This window comes from Stylophora pistillata, chromosome 3, assembly GCF_964205215.1.
Source record: "Stylophora pistillata chromosome 3, jaStyPist1.2, whole genome shotgun sequence".
In the NCBI taxonomy this organism is placed as follows: Eukaryota; Metazoa; Cnidaria; class Anthozoa; order Scleractinia; family Pocilloporidae; genus Stylophora; species Stylophora pistillata.
The window spans coordinates 45985675-46002985 of NC_142521.1; the positions used below are offsets into that span (position 1 = coordinate 45985675).

Sequence of the window (17311 nt, forward strand, 5' to 3'; positions counted from 1 at the left end):
CAATAACTAAAAGAAAGCTCTTTCACACCGCCGTTTATCTTCTTCCTTAGCTTGCTTTCTGCTTGTAATAATGGACGAGATTTTTAGACTCGCCAGGCGGCTCAATGTTGCGGCCGAAAACTATGGGGCTCGATCGTTTTCATCCGAGTCACCTTTCCTGAATCTATGTTAATTTTTCGGATTCTGATGAAACATGGTGGCAATGTTCTTCAGAGATCAATGAACCAAACTTTGCGAGGCTTAAGCGAAATTCGGAATGTATTTCTTGTGACGTCTCGGCGCGCGACAACAGCAGATACGTTTTCGTTTGCCCGACTTCCAAACAGATTCCTGAAGCACCAAAGTGATATCAAAACGCCTCTCACTTTTGTTGGCCTATTATCTGCCGAGTCATACAGTCGAGTTTGCGGAGGCTAGCTTTTCAGTAAGTCCACACCCTCAGTCTTGTGTTTAAAGGCATTCACGTGCCGTCCAAAAACAGAAAGTGTTTAAGCCTTTTTTTTTCTTAAAGATAATTTTGCGATGAAAACGCAAAATTATATCCAAAATTCAACGCACGGCAAATGGCAGATTTATCTTCCCTCCAACAGAATTCTTTTTAATTGCGAAAATTGGCTGACGGAAACCATTATTAATTTCAGATTGAAAATTTTAGTCGAAGTTGCGTGTAACAATGGCGCGTTTTGAGCGAGCCTGAACGTGTTCAGCCAATAACACTACACCTGTCAAACTAAACAATGCCCGTTGTTGAAACTCATTCGCTTATAGAATTATTCACAATTGCTGCGAATTTCAAAACTACTACATGCATCAGTTGTCAAGCCTTCGCCGTACAGATTAAGTTATGTCACGATGGCGTGCATCGACCAGCAAACTGTACGCGATCGGGAACTTTTGCTCTATTTACAGTATGAAATTAACAATTTTTTCCAGTCCGTTGGTGCTGCAATTTTTTTCATTTGTTTATTTATTAACGTACATATTTATTTCATATTTGATACTTCCGTAATTTCGTGAAAATAATAGAATCAAATTAAAATTCAAACCCATGAAAATATTTTTTAAGTCTTTGGTTAGCATGAGTCATGGCTGACTTCGTTTTCACACATTACATTAGAATTACGTTCTTAATTCATATTTTGATGTAACTACAACGGATTGAAAGCAATAAACTGATGATAGCATGAGTCATGCTAAGACATGTCTTTTAAAAAATAATCATCTTGAGGTTGAAATTCATATTGAACATATTATTTTAAAACGTTCATTCAACCAGTTGTTTTCTTATTCTTCGATCCGATCCGCCTTTGACCCAAAATCTGGTCCGCGTTCCATTCGTGATCCTGTCAGTGATGCGTTCCGAGTTGTGTGGATGTCAAAACAGATGTTTTTTTACTGCACGATCATCGTAAATGAAATCAACAGTAGTTTTTAGTTTGCGCATTTTAATGAGGAGATAAGGAAGAAAAGAGATCTTAAGCTAAAGTGGCGTCATCTAAAGGTAATGATTCAAACACAAAATAGGCTTACAATTAGCTTCAAAAGTAAATTGAAGGAAAATTGCTTTTAGCTGAGACTCACTTAATGCTTCACCAGAGGGTAGCAAGCCCACACTGTTCCAGCCCCCTCATTAACTTGCTTCAAAGCAAAATAATAAGAATTCAAGGGAAATGGTAATTAGAGTCTGAAATATATATTTATACGCAAAATACACGTCATCTTTTTCCTCTTTCGTGTTCTTGTCGTCACGAAACGAATTTTTTATATTTCGCGACTCTCCAATTTGCTTGAAAAGAATCGATTTACTGGCCTGCAGACGGAAAAATTGAGAAAGGTGCTATTACTATTATTATTATTATTATTATTTTGCTCTGGTATCGTTGGGATCACTGGAATATGCTTCATCCTTGCATAATTCAGTTGTTCAATTGATGATGTGCTGTGTATAATTAATCTTCGCTGATGATGATCATCATCTATTTTATTTCGATTCTGAGTTGTTCATTTTCCATTGTTGTGCTCCCTCTTTCCGTTTATCGATGATTCTTTTAAAGCTTATTTTGACAACGTGAGAGGAAATATCCAGTGTCTTACGAATTTATCTTCTAATTCTGGTCTAGGATTACTTCGATAAACTTTAAATTATGATACAATCTTCGCTGTATAAGCACTTTTGGCAAAATTTTAATAAGTACTTTGCCTCTGTATTCCTTATTTGCAGTTAATGTTCGTTAAATTAGCGCCACTAGAATTAGATCTAAGTGATCGCTAGAGTTCAATTATTTCGACAGGTTCACGCGCGTTTTTAGGGAAATGCCGATATCACGATTTACTGCCTTACCTACAGACATTTTTAGAGCCACTTGCTAAGACGCTATTTGAGAATGCATGTTGCTGCTTCTAACTATTTTTTCTACACTTGAGTTTGGGTCTTGGACTAACTCTTTTTCCGAAAAAAAATTGCTCGAAATTGATCCATGAATCCTAATGACACAATACAAGAACACTACCGTTTCTTAATGTGCTCGATAAAGAATAGCGGAGGAAATGAGCAACGCAAACATCGGCATCCTCAATAAGAGTTAGTTTTCTGCCTTTTTTGATTCTTCCCCGTTCAAGCATTAGGCGGTGTTCAAACCAAGTTGCCATCTGCTAGATTGTAATACAGGACGATAGGCCAAATATATAGCAAATGGAAGTTGCCGATACGAATTCGATGTCGAAAGCAAGCAGATTTTAATTTCCTGAGGTTACTTTTAGAAAAATTAAGAGGTATTTTGAATACCCTAAACTGCTATACACTTAGCAAAATATTTTTTTCCGGATATCGTGGTCAAGCATTAAGCCGTCGGAGTTTTGTTCTAGTTAACAATTGGTTCATGCTTTAGCGCGCACTATCGAGTTATGGAGCACGCGGGAAGTTTGGAGAGCACGAAGGAAGCGTAAGAGTTGCCCGAGGCGATAGCCGAGGGAAACTCTAGCTTCTTGAGTGCTCTCCAAACTTCCCACGTGCTCCATAACTCGATAGTACACAGCTGAAAGCATGAACCAATTGTTTTAGAACATAGCCGGTGGAATTGTGCATCAAATCCGACGCGAAAAACGGACAACAATATCAGTTGAAGCGAATCGTGACGGCGCTGTTTCCGCGTCTCCTTTTCCTTTGTTTTTCTCTCTTTCTGCCTCATTTAAGAGCTCTAGCCCAAGGGAAAAGGTCGAAACATTGTCTTCGTTTTCGGACTAGTAGGCCGAGTTTCTGTTTGTATCCATTATTGTCGCGAAATATATTATTTTTCCCCGCGCTAAAAATGGTCGCTCGCGCGAAAAAAAAAGTTCTGGCGAAGTCGGATTTGCTGACGCTATCAGCGTGCACTATCGGGATTTTGAGCACGCTCACGTATAACAAATATCATTGCGCGACTCTGCTAGCTATGTTCTAATTCAGGTTCCCTCCTTTTTTACTGCAATAGTGGACCAAAATTGCCAAAAAGTTGGCAAGTCTCGAACAGAGGCATCTTTCATTGACTTAGTTTTCACTAACCCAAATGAAAATTTACTGTAAATGCTATAACTGTTAATGCTTGGCAAATTCGTTTGGATATAAGCTTAGATCATCGACATCAATCAGTTTCATCATGAACTCCACAGTTATGTTGATTACAATTTCTAGGTGGCTTCTATGTATGAAAAACCGTTTTAGTTCACGGCAGACAATTCCTTGAAAACGCTGCTTGTTTCAGACTTATTACAACCAGTTTTCTTTATCACTGCCTGTTAGTCTGTACGAACACAAAATAAAAAAGAAATAGAGGAGTCGATTTTTGCATATATTGGGAGAGACAAGTATTCAGCAGACAGTTTAAAATTTTCTCATAAAAGAGGTAGCTTTCAACTTTAATTTTTTTTGAAGTATTTGAGAAGCTGATTAAGACGACCTCCATATGTCCATCTATTCACGCTGAAATTATAGTTCTACTGACAACAAGATAGAGTTTCAGAAATGAATTGTTATATTTTTACACGATATTTCAAAATGACCCAAAGACAATAAATGATAACCGTTTTGTGTAAACTCTATTCTATATGTTTTTCTCGCCTTTCCGCTTTGTCAAAAGTCGGCATATATCGTTCTACGTCTAAATACTTTGTTACAGATTTCTTGGGATCTATTTCAATTTAATGAGAAATTTTCAGTTGAGAAAAAAGTTTCTTAAAAGTAAAGATAAATGCAAATCAACGCCGGTCTCCCTGAAGAGGAAAAAAAACTAAAATTGAACAGGAAAAAAACTAGAATTGTCAGTAGGAACTTCTTGGCAGACAGATTTAAATGATAATGGCTGCAGCCGCACTATGAGAGTTAACCGGGTTTATTCTCTAGAGACCTAGTTAACATTTTCAAATAATTCGGCTCTGTTAAAACTTAGTTGAGGTGAAGTAACTGGCTTATATTTTACATAAATGACATAAACCAACAAAATGGGTGACTTCTAGGACCACGTTCTCGCTTTCTCGCTTCTCTTTCTTTTTTTTCGTTTCGTTTCATTTCATTCACGGCTGAGGCAGTCTCTCTTACATCTAATGCGTACTACGCAACTTTAGCGTGGAATTGCGAGTTTATAACGAGGCTAAGTGATGATGTTTCGCATCTCTTGTTTTGCGCTTTGCGCTCAGGATATCATTGCTTTTTTTTTTATTATTATTATTTTTTATTCAATTATGCGCTTGAAGGAAATCCATTTCCTAACTCTTGAATTCCGCGTTAAATAGCACTGGGAAACCGATATTGCAACTCATCACTTCGCGATTCGTGCGATATCGGCTATTGCGTGCAATTTAACGCGGAATTCCCTTGTCAGGTAACAAATTTTCCTATAATATAAACTAGATTAGATTAAGTAATTATGTAGAAATGTACATATCTTAGTTAAGACTTATAATTATAGCACAAACACATAAAAGATAGAGATATAAAAAAAAAACCAAATAGAGGAGTAAGTATTTGAATTAATTGATCAATAAACAAAGACGATCATTTATTTAAAGTAGGCTCCATTTTTAATTTTCTTGCGTAAGGTGAATACGAATGTCAAGCGTAGGGGGTTTGATAAAACAATAAGTGACAAGCAATGGAGTCTTACTCCCACGAGAAGAGGGTTAAGTTTGCCAATCCGTTTGCCTAGCTTTCTTTTTCTTAATTTAAGAGAACCAGAAAACGAACGATAACATTTGGTGGTACATTAGTTCATAGCGATTTCTAGATCATGCGAAACTTGACCCTCACAATCGCCTTGCATCTTGTAAAAGTGTATAAGATATCCTGTGACATTAATTTACTGTCAAATTACTTTCAACCTTAAATTATTTTGCTACTTGATGAGGAGCACTATCATTTTTCAACGCTTCAACGGATCCAATCAAATTCATCTGCCATTACGTAACAAATGACGAATTTATCCAGGTCATAAATCGATCCATAATTTCTTATTGAAGAGCTATACACAGCTTATCAAAAGATAATTTTGCGATGAAAACGCCCCGTTCGATTCTGAGCGTCATTGTCGGAAAATTATGAACAACCTGAAGACCCCGTAAGAAAGTTATTTTTATCCTGTATTTTAAAAAAACTTTTTATAGTATTTTCGAATCATTATACTTTTTAGTCCAGAGCCTCTCCAGCCTTATGGCTGATTGAGCCACCCTGGTAAAATAAAGATTACCTTATCTTAACCTTACCTAAACGATGAATAGATAAATACAAAGTGAACGGAAAAAAAAAAAAACAGACAAGGAACAATGAGGGTAGGAAGGCGCATGCTGTGGAATTAGCGACTGTTCTTTGTCTTCTCCTTTCGATTATTTGTCTGGTTTTTATTGAATGTGTCTATCGAATTACTACTTCAAGTACGTGTTTATTTATTTAAATATTCATCTGTGTATTTTTTGGTAGACAAGATGTCAAACTTAGAACTACCAAGTCGAAGCTCAGCTGCTGTTATAATTGAAGCAAGTATATGCGTTGCTCTGAATATTACGAGCATTATTGGAAACAGTTTGGTTTGTACAGCAGCATACAGAAACCTAAACTTGCGATCCACTACCAACCTGTATATCATTGCCTTAGCAGTCAGCGATCTACTGGTTGCAACGATCGAGATACCTTTAACTTCTTCAACGCTGATCGTTGGAAAGTGGGACTTCGGCGACGCGTTATGCCAAATTCAAGGCTTTGTCGCCGAATTCGCCTTTTATGTGAAACCCGGAACCCTTGGTTTGCCAGCGTTCAACCGTTACGTGAAAATCGTAAAGACAAATCACTACAAGAAGATTTTTTCACCTCGCAGATCTAAGATTTGGCTGAGCTGCTTGTGGCTTTCCCTTGCCCTTTACCTTTTTACTTTGCGAGTCACAAATTGGATCAAAATTGATTTTATTCAACGTTTCGCATTGTGCGCCTTTACTTATCCAAGCAGTGAAATTCAAATCATTATTTATTGCATAGCTGTTGGATTTTATTTTGTTTTACCGTTGTGCATCGGTATCTTTAGTTATTATAAAATATTTCTCAAAACCCATGAGCATCAGCAGAATGCAGACGCATCGCTACAGAACAGGAATGAAAATGGTGCAGCACAAAAGTCAGTGAAAGAACTAAACATTACTCGAATGTTGTTTTATGTGGCCGCGGGATTTTTGTGTTCCTGGATACCGATGTGGGCAATTGTCCTCTGGTTTCGTTTTTCCCCTGAGACCTGCCCAAGAACTGCAACTTTGCTTACTATCTTTCTCTTTTTTTTTTAGTACTACAGTAAATCCAATCATTTACACTTTCACGAATGGCGAGTTCCGAAAGGAATTTCACAAACTACTCTGTTGCTGAAAACGATGTCGTGGAACGAAAAGGACATGCAGCGAACTTTTAGTCTTGCAGACTTGAAAGAATAATATTCTCTTTAGGAGGCCGGACGGAAATGTTATTTTATTATTTCTCTTTGTTATCGCTCGCTTGCTTCGCTTTTTTTCATTTTGTTTTGAATTGCATGAGTGTTTGTTTTTGTTTGTTTGTTTGTTTGTTTGCGTAAAGGAATTTCTGAACGCATACAAAATTCCTTTTAATGCTGATCAGAAGACTGAAAAAAAGTTTTTTCTGCAAGTAATCACAACTAAAAATAAGGTTTCAGCCGAAGAATTTAACAAGAATGTAACAAGAAATTGGCTAGACAAAGGGCGATATCTAAGAAAGCGACTTTTTGAAACTACAGAGAAAACCTGGGAACGATATTTAATTTAGCCCTAATAACATATTTCTTTATAACATAACCAAAGTAACAACAACAAACATATGAAACATATGAGTGAACTGCGGTTATGAGACGTATATAAGAACGATCCTTCGCAGTAAAGCACTATTTGAGCAATAGTGGAAATCAGACCTGAAAAAAATTTCAGGCCTGTACGGGACTCGAACCACTGACCTCTGCGATACTAGTGCAGCGCTCTACCAATTGAGCTAACAAGCCAACTGGGAGCAGGCCATCAAATTAATTCGATATAAACCCGTAGATGATAAATCGAACAACAACAAACATATGAAACATATGAGTGAACTGCGGTTATGAGACGTATATAAGAACGAAATGTACGAAATGAAACGAAATAAAACGAAATGTACGAAATGAACGAAATGAAACGTACAGGCCTGAAATTTTTTTTTTTCAGGTCTGATTTCCACTATTGCTCAAATAGTGCTTTACTGCGAAGGATCGTTCTTATATACGTCTCATAACCGCAGTTCACTCATATGTTTCATATGTTTGTTGTTGTTCGATTTATCATCTACGGGTTTATATCGAATTAATTTGATGGCCTGCTCCCAGTTGGCTTGTTAGCTCAATTGGTAGAGCGCTGCACTAGTATCGCAGAGGTCAGTGGTTCGAGTCCCGTACAGGCCTGAAATTTTTTTTTTTCAGGTCTGATTTCCACTATTGCTCAAATAGTGCTTTACTGCGAAGGATCGTTCTTATATACATAACCAAAGTAAAGCGCGCGCTCTGATTGGTCAATTTAGCGTCCCCCATTTGTCCATGGGTGTACGCTGCTGACGTGAGCAAATGCAAAGACTATTTTTCCGCGCGCACTTGTTTTTTTCTGGTGACGTAAGATTTGTTAAATAAAAGGGAACTTTTTAGCTACAATGTATCGATGTTATGTTATAAAACAAATGGTAAACACCACAGCGTACACTATTGAGTTATGGATGCACTTGGGAGGTTTGCTAAACACTCAAGAAGCTAGAGTCGCTCTCGGCTATCGCCTCGCGCGACTCTTTCGCTTCTTTCGTGCTTAGCAACCTCCCGCGTGCATCCATAACTCAATAGTGTACGCTGTGGTGTTTACCATTTGTTAATTTGTGATGGAGTAACAGCTCAGAGTAGCCCTTAAAGTGGACTTTATATATCAGTTTGCCGGGATCCATAATTGTATATAAATCAACACGGGGAGCACTTGCTTTTTATCAATATTTTGCAGGAACAAAATATAGTAAATTCAGTTATGAAATGGCTTCGAAGTTTGTTGTTTGTTTAAAGGCCTATTTTCATCCAAGATCCTTTGCAGTCGTTTGTTTTTGTTTTGGAATCGCGCTATTGTTAAATGGCGAACTCTGATAGTCATTCACAAACACTATTAAAATTAACAAACAAAGATTTGGTGAAGAACACAGTAAACAAATTTGCAGCTAAATATTTGAGACTGAAAAATCATAAATCGAGTCTGTGTATAAAACTTGTACAAAGCCTACTTGATGTTGAAGGAAATTGTTCGGCTTCAACACTAAATAAAATATAAACAAATAACCAATATTGGCCAAAACTGATTTACTTTACGCATTTCAATTATAGAAAAATGACTTGTACAAATGAGATCGCTTACATACATATCTCAGGATCTCAAGTACAAATCAGTCAAATAATTATTCTCACCTCGAAAAAATCTCCCCGGAGTCTCTAGTTCCATCGTAAGAACAGTGCAATAACATTTCTGCAAAAGCACTGTCTGTAGTGTTACCGAAACCCATTGTTGTTTTCCTTGCCCTCCATAAATCATACACAGACTCTCGAAGTCGAATAATCTTTGCCGAGCCGGGCAGACCCGGCCTTCCTCTAGACCGCTTCTTCGGCGGCATCAACTTTTCAAATGACGTTTTTCACCGTCATACATGTAAGAATTAAAAACTATTTACTGATATGGATACTACGATAGTTTGTTGTTCGCACATGATTCAAGATGGAACTTTGAAAGCCCTAATTAGTCAGATGGAAGAAGATATCAAAGGGATTCCGCAACTTCGGGGAAAATAGCGTATTTTTCATATATGAAAAATAATCTGGGCGCGCAAGGCATCTCGGTTGAAAATGGGTCTTTAAATCTGCTCACGAACGAAGTCCGGAATTCACTCGTGAGGGTTTAGGACGGCGCGGAAATTTCAAATTTCGAAAGTCACATCGTTCCCCTGCGAGCGAAAATTCCTCGCCCCACTTCTCGGTTATAGCTTTATAACGGAGCGCACATTAGGCCCACAACTATGAAATCTGATTGCCAAAAAAGAAATTTATTCCTACAGAGAATAAATGAATTTATGCGGCTCGCTACGTGAGTTGATGTTTGACTAGTAGGGGTCAGTTTACATACGGGACTCTTAGTTCTGAGTATTTAATCAGTGCAGGCCAGAGTTCAGGCCTCTCTTTCTCCAGCTTCAGTAGGAAAACGTTTTCGCGGTCTTTGGACATACAATCGAACGTGCAAGGTTATAATTTACCCAACATCCAGCATTTGGAAAAAAGAAGAGAAGCTGAGAAAAAGTTAAGTATCGTTTAGTGATATTTTGCTACAAGCGAAGTTTTATTTTCATTCATCGCTGCCTGGGATCAATGATGGCCGCCTTAGCTAAACCACGCGCTCTGGTGTTTGAGCATTCATTTGTGCGACGATTCGGCGAATTCGTAGACAATACCCAGTCAACAGATCTTTATCGTCGGGATTTGCAGCTTGTTGATACGTGTGAGGTCGTGATTTTTGGTACAGGAGGGCGCACAGTCGACATAACGATTCGTTTCGACTTGAACACGATTAGAGGCACCGATATTTACTTTTTGTATTCGTCTTCGCATCCATCTCACGTTAAGAATTCCATTCCTTTTTCTCAATTTCTGAGACTTCGTCTTTGATGTAGTTATGACTCTGATTTCCACCACAAATCAGAGTCAATGTACCAGTTTTTCGATAAACGTGGTTACCCTGATTCTGTCGTTCAAGCGGGTTACCACCGCGCCCAACTTATTGATCGACATTCAGCACTACAAACGTCACAAAAGGAAGACTCCGACCGCATTCCATTCACTCTCACGTTTCACCCTCACAACCACTCAGTTAAATCCATCATTCTTAAAAACTTTAAATTACTTCAAAACGATCCAGAGACAAGCACTATATTTTCGCAGCCTTCGCTTATTTCATTCAAACGCAACAGAAACATAGGCAGAAACATAGGTTTTTGGGCAGAAGTTCTTTTCAGACTAATGACCAACCAGGCACTTTTAAATGCGCTCGTGCACGATGCAAAACGTGTCCTTTCATTCACCACACTAAGAAAATATCGGGACCCAAACGATCCATTAAGATCTCCGATCACTTCACGTGCACCTCCGCCAATGTAATCTATTGCATAATTTGCACTTATTGCAAAAAGATTTACATTGGCGAATCAGGCAGAAGACTAGGTGACCGATTCCGAGAACACCTTCGCGACGTGGAGGGGAATGACAAGGCCACATCGAAACCAGTCGCTAGACATTTTAATTTACCTAATTCTTCTAGGCAACATATGGCAATCTACGGTCTTTCCTTACACTTAGGTAGCACGGAAAGCCGTAAAACTCTTGAAAAAAAGCTCATCTCTCAAACCGGCAGTCTAAATCCCACAAGTATCAACGAACGCTTTTCATTCCACTAATTTATTCGTGTTTTTCTCGTTGCCATGTTTCCACCAGTAACGTAGCTCCATTTTCTGCCTTTAAAAGCACCCACGACCCACAATTCCTCTGTTCGCTCCGACGAAGGGCTAACGCTCGAAACGTCAGCTTTTATAATCGTAACGGTGGCCAATTTACTATTTCAACTTTATTGATATATTCAAATTATTTCGTTACCCCCACCGACGCAGCCCCAAACAGTTTCTTTAGAAACTGTCAGCCTTGATAAGGAAGGTAGCTGCCATGAGTCTTTCTAAATTCACAATTAATCACCTCGATCGAACATGTCAGCAATAGGCGCCACGTCATGTCACTAACTTTTTTATATTATACTTTTCAAATCAAAGATCGCTATCACTCCACATAGAGGCACATCAGTATTTTTTCCCTTTTGTTTTGCATTTATACCAGAGCAAAAACCGAAACAGTTTCTTTTCAGACCTTTTGACTACTTATTTTTCCTCCTGAATTGTTATTGTAGAGTTTTATGGTGCTCAAAGTGAAAGCTTTTGCACGCGCGAGAACACCAAAGCTTCCTTAGAAAAGTTCCAGCAGTTTTCAATTCTTTGAAAATGAGTAGGGTTTTCGTGTTTTTATGATAAAGTTGAAAGTTTTCTAGCTGCTACAGTACTCCTCCGGACACAACCCAAGCGAAAAGGTCTTATTCATGGTGCACATGAATAAGCCTTTTTTATGAAAATGTAAATAATCCTTTCGAGCTTTTGAAAATGGTAGTCTTACCAAAAGAAAAAACTTTCTCTTGGCCTTACACATTCGCCTCGTCTTCTATCTCTCTGATTTCGTTGACATCAGCCGCGGCACATTTGTTTGATGCATGGCAGCAACACAGCAGTTTGCGAAATTCTGATTTGAAACCACAATTTGTGAAAGCGTAAATGAGAGGATTTATCGTAGCACTTACAAAAAGAAAAAAAGTAACAAGATTTGCTACTCTTCTAGGACAGGTGTCTGGAGAAAAACGCTTCCAAAGGATGAATGCCCACATTGGTATCCAGCAAAACAGAAATCCAGCGGCCACGCACAATAGGACTCGAGTAACGTTTATCTCTTTCAATGAACTCCTTCCTCCAAAATTTGTCCTGTCACGGAGTGATGGAGCTATGCCTCTTTGATGTTGATGGGTACTGGTTAATATTTTGTAGTAACTGAACATACCACTGCATAGTGGTACAATGAAAAACAACCCACATGTTATACAAAAATGAGCGATTCGAACACTCTGATTGGCAAAACCGAGGGCGCACACTTCAAAGCCGGGTACGAATTCAAAGCTGAGTATATTGGTCGCACGACCAGTCAATAGGTAAAGGAAAAGAAAAGTCCAAACGCAACACAACCAAATTTTGGCTCTGAGGGGTGAGAAATATTTCATATGGAGCTCCGTTTTCACAATTTTCACAAAGCGGTTAACTGCTGTCAAACCAAGAGTTGCTGGGGTCGCGTACGTGGTGAATACATCAACAAAACCTTGAATTTCACATGCGGCGTCGCCAAAGTCCCATCTTCCAATAATAAGAGTTAAAGAAGCTAAAGGCATTTCAATTGTTGCGCATAAGAGATCGCTGACTGCTAAGGCAATGATATACAGGTTGGTGACTGACCGCAGGTTTGTGTTTCTATAAGCTGCTATACAAACCAGACTGTTTCCAATGATACTTGTGATGTTCAGGGAGAGGCAGATACCTGCCTCAGTTATAACAGCAAATAAGCTTCGACTTGGCAGCTTCAGGTTTGACATCTTGTCTACCAAAATAACGATTGAAAAAGTTAATAAAGCTATAATAGAGAAATATAGAAGGCTAACAGAAAAGGAAAATTAGGACTAAACGAGGATAAACCGGAGTGCTTCGAGTGTTGGGCAATATAAATTTTTTTCCATTATTTTGCGTCTTTGAAGAAGATATAAAGTTGACGCGAAGCTTTACAATCACATTACTTCGGCGGCATTTATTGATCACTGTCTACCAAAAGCTATCATTACACGTCTTTAGAATCTAAGAAAATAGGGATATGCATTTCTTTTTGACAAGACGTTACTCCCGCTAGCGAGGCTAATCATAGAATTATCTCATTGCGGAAGAGATGGGGAAATTGCATATTTGCATGGGTTTCCAGATCACTCGCGCATGAATTCTGTGAAAACTACCTTCCTATATGCCACTTTGATTTGTTCCTTTTTAGTATTTTTCGCGTGCATTTTTTATTTCTGCAATCATGGAGTGCTTTCTTAATCTCCTACAGATGCAAGCAATCCAAGCTGAGAACATGTCGTGAGTATTTTCCTTACGCAGACACAAGTGACACTGACAACTTATACGGATGGGATGCATAATTGTAACTAGTGTTGGAAATAGAAGCTTACAACTAAAACATATTCGATCCTTTGTCTTTTCGTTTCTATTTCGCTTGCTTTATTATTATCATTGTCATTATAATCCTGATAATTATCATAGTTGTCGATATCCTTAATATGATTATCCTTCTTGCAATCACGTCTATCATCATCATTGCCATAATTCAGAATTGCTCAGCTGAAAAGTTCCAAAAATTTGTTTTTCCACTTTACTTGGATCTGCATATCAGGTTTCGGCTTCACTTTCTTTAGCACGTTTCTTTTGCTAATTAGTTTTTTGGCCTTCAGCGGACAATTTTGATAAGCATAAGTCATAACCCTAAATAATTTGAATATATCAACAAAGTTGAAATGGTAAATTGGCCACCGTTACGATTATAAAAGCTGACGTTTCGAGCGTCATTCGCTCCGACGAAGGGCTAACGCTCGAAACGTCAGCTTTTATAATCGTAACGGTGGCCAATTTACCATTTCAACTTTGTTGATATATTCAAATTATTTCGTTACCTCCACCGACGCAGCCCCAAACAGTTTCTTTAGAAACCATCAGTCTTTATTCATAACCCTAAAGCTGGCAATGGACTATGTTTGCGTCGCTTAAGTAATTATTTTCTTTCCTTTTTTTTTTTTTTTTTTTTTTTTTTTTTTCCCGTGTGTGTTGCTTTCATCTTTGGAAGTCTTCGATAGTGATGCGTTTCTTTTACCCTAGGGTTTCCTTGTTGATTCTTTTTTGTTCTTCTTGCCTTTTACTTTTAGAAAATTATATAAGAAAGTTTCCCTTTCTTCACCAACTGAAAGTTATCGATGAAATTGAGAAGGAAAGAAAAAATAAGCTGTCCATGCTAACTTTCCAGCAGATGTTCAACTCCGTATATGTATATGGTAGAGAAAAATGTTTTCTAACAAAAGTTTACAGTTTAAAAAAAAGCATAACAGTTTTAACAGAAAACTGTTATAAATTTTTGCTTCGGCCATAGCATCATATAGGCAAGGGTCCAAAATTGCCATTCTATATCCAAAACTCTTTTTCCATCGAAGATATCAGCTGTACCTGTCGGTTTATTCCGCTTTTTTTCAGTAGTTTCCTTTTAATCACTAAAATATTACTGCTATGGGTGATGTTGATTTGCATATTTTGCATTTTTAAAGCCGACAAGAGATCAAAATTCAAACGCGGACATGTCCTGTGGATTTCGTTTTAAATTACCTTTTAAACAGTCCAAACCCTTTTTTCCTCTTCAAAAGCTCAGGGTCGCTAACGATGTAAAAATATGTAGAAAGATCAGTGGAAAGTCCATGCATGCTCTCCAGCTAAATTTTGTAACTGCTAAATTTTCGTATAGGAGTATGAAAAAATGTGTTCTGAAAATATTTTATACAAAGATGAATAACAAGTAAAGTGATATTGAATTCACATCAAAAGATTTGTAATTTAGTTATAAGCTTCCGCTTCGTTTAACGAAGTACAAAGCGTCCAAAGTCAGTCTCACCAACTGCAGTCCTTTTCAAGGCTACTCAACCAATCACTCCTCACTTAAATGAGATTGCCAGGAGACCGATACTGAGGTGGTAATTACGATCAGTAGAGCCTATGAATTCGAAAGGGACGGGTTACTGGCAGTTAATCAACACAAGACTCGCAGGCGGCTCAATGTTCCGGCTGGCCAATATATTCGTCAGATATCAACAAACCAAGCTTTGCTAGGCTTTAACGAAATACAATCAGAATATTGTTTTTGTGACATTCCGGCGCGTGACAACAGCCGATATATCTTCGTTGGTCCAACCTCAAAACAGATTTTCTCAGGAACCAAAATATGGAAAACGAACCTCACTTCGGCTAGCCTATTATCTACCGAGTCATACAGTCGAGTTTGCGGAGGCTGGCGACTTAGTTAAGACAACACCTTCAGTTTTGTGTTTAAAGGCATGCACGCGCCTACCAAAACACAAACTGTCTAAACATTTTTTCATAATATCAGAATCTATACTTCATGACACACTATTTTCCATTGTTTCCTTTAAAGCAAAGCGCCTTAGACGATTTTTCCGTAAGGCACCCTATTTTGTTGACGGTAAACTTAACCAAACTATGACTTAACCAAGAAATTAATCTCCTCCAGTAGTACATATGAGTGTAATAAAAAATGTACTCAGCTTTGAAAATATCTTTGCAAAGATCATTAACAAGAAAAACATCCCAAATGATCATTTTTATAAAAGTGTTATAATTGATGGCCTTCAAGGCTAGTATTTTAGACGTTATTCTGTTTCTAAAATTCTCCCTTGCTGTCACTTTCTCCTGAATTTATGCTGAATCTGTAGAAATTTATTGTTAAAAAAAAAGTGAAAACGAATTGATAGGTCAAATAATTGCCATAAAATTTACCTTATCTCAAGCAACTTTCTTCTAGAGTCCTCGGGTTCTCTATAATTTTCCGGCGATAATGTTCAGAATCGAACGAGGCGTTTGCATGGTTGAATTGTCATTTTATGGGCTTTGTGCAGCTGCTCAGTACGAAAGTCATGGATCGTGAGCTGAATAAATTAATCATTTCCAACGTAATGACGGATACATTTGATTGGATCCGAAGAAACATCGAAAAATCATGGTTTTCCTCATCAGATGGAAAAATGAATTTAAGGTTGAAAGTAATTTGACAGTAAATCAGTGTCAGAGAATGCCTTTTGCACTTTTACAAGATGCAAGGCGATTGCGAGTGTCAAATCTCGAATGATCTGGAAATTGCTATGTATAAATGTAATAATGTACCACTGCATGTCATTTTCTAGTTCTTAAAGATTAAGAAAAAACCGCCAGACAAACGGATTGGCAAACTCAACCTTCTTCTCGTGGGCGTAAGGCTTCATTTGTGGTCACTTATTGTTTTATCAAACTCCTACGCTTGACATTCGCATCCCCTTGCGTCCTTGGGCTCTTTACAATTTTCCGGCGTTAATTTTCAGAATCGAACGAGTCGTTTGCATGGATGAATTGTCATTTTATGGGCTTTGTGCAACTGCTCAGTAGGAAAATCATGGATCGTGAGCTGAATAAATTAATCATTTCCAACGTAATGACGGATGAATTTGATTGGATCCGAAGAAACATCGAAAAATCATGGTGTTCCTCATCAGATGGAAAAATAAATTTAAGGTTGAAAGTGATTTGACAGGAAATCAGGGTCATAGAATGCCTTTTGCACTTTTACAAGATGCAAGGCGATTGCGAGTGTCAAATCTCGAATGATCTGGAAATTGCTATGTATAAATGTAATAATGTACCACTACATGTCATTTTCTAGTTCTTATAGATTAAGAAAAAACCGCCAGACAAACGGATTGGCAATCTCAACCTTCTCGTGGGGAGAGAAAATGAAGCCTACTTTAAATTTAATAATCATCTTTGTTAATTTATTTATTTACTAATTCTAATACTTGCTCCTCCATATATTTCCTAATTTTTTTTCATATCTGTATTGTTAAGTTAGTCTTTGTGCTATAAATATAAGTGTTAATTAAGATTTGTATTTCTAAATAAATACTTAAGCTAATCTAAATTAGTTTATATTATAGGAAAATTCATTAGCTGACGAGAGAATTCCGCGTTTAACAATTGCACGCAAAAACCGATATCACACGAATCGCGAAGTGATGATTGCAATATCGGTTTTCAAGTGCTATTTAACTCGGAATTCAAGAGTCAGGTAATAGATTTTCCTTGAATCGCAAAACTGAATGTAAAGTAAAAAAAAAGAGAAAAAACGGATAACATAGATTGTTTTCATACTGAGCGCAAAACAAGAGATGCGAAATAATATCACTTGTTTCCGTTTTCAGCTCGCAATTCACCTCGCTTCGTTAACCAATCAGATTTTATTTAACTATGTGATTCTTTGATAAATAGCGG

The 17311-nt window shown here is 37.7% G+C and overlaps 2 protein-coding genes and 1 pseudogene across 3 annotated transcripts in view; 1 reads left to right on the forward strand and 2 right to left on the reverse strand.

The window, feature by feature from the left end:
- LOC148736404 (octopamine receptor beta-1R-like) overlaps positions 1-17311 on the reverse strand; it is a 59611-nt gene that overhangs the window by 36742 nt on the left and 5558 nt on the right. The gene's annotated exons all lie outside the window — the stretch shown is intronic.
- LOC148736408 (melatonin-related receptor-like) lies at positions 5061-8192 on the forward strand (annotated as a pseudogene).
- On the reverse strand, positions 11034-16372 carry LOC148736409 (histamine H2 receptor-like). 2 transcript variants are annotated; one of them, XM_088754450.1, is made up of 2 exons: positions 16246-16372; positions 11034-12791 (listed from the first exon to the last, which is right to left on the reverse strand). In XM_088754450.1, the coding sequence occupies exon 2, from the start codon at positions 12784-12786 to the stop codon at positions 11794-11796; it is 993 nt and encodes a 330-aa protein (XP_088610576.1). In that variant the 5' UTR covers positions 12787-12791; positions 16246-16372; the 3' UTR covers positions 11034-11793. The 2 variants fall into 2 exon arrangements, with proteins under 2 accessions (XP_088610576.1, XP_088610575.1); XM_088754449.1 differs by lacking the exon at positions 16246-16372 and adding an exon at positions 15791-15885.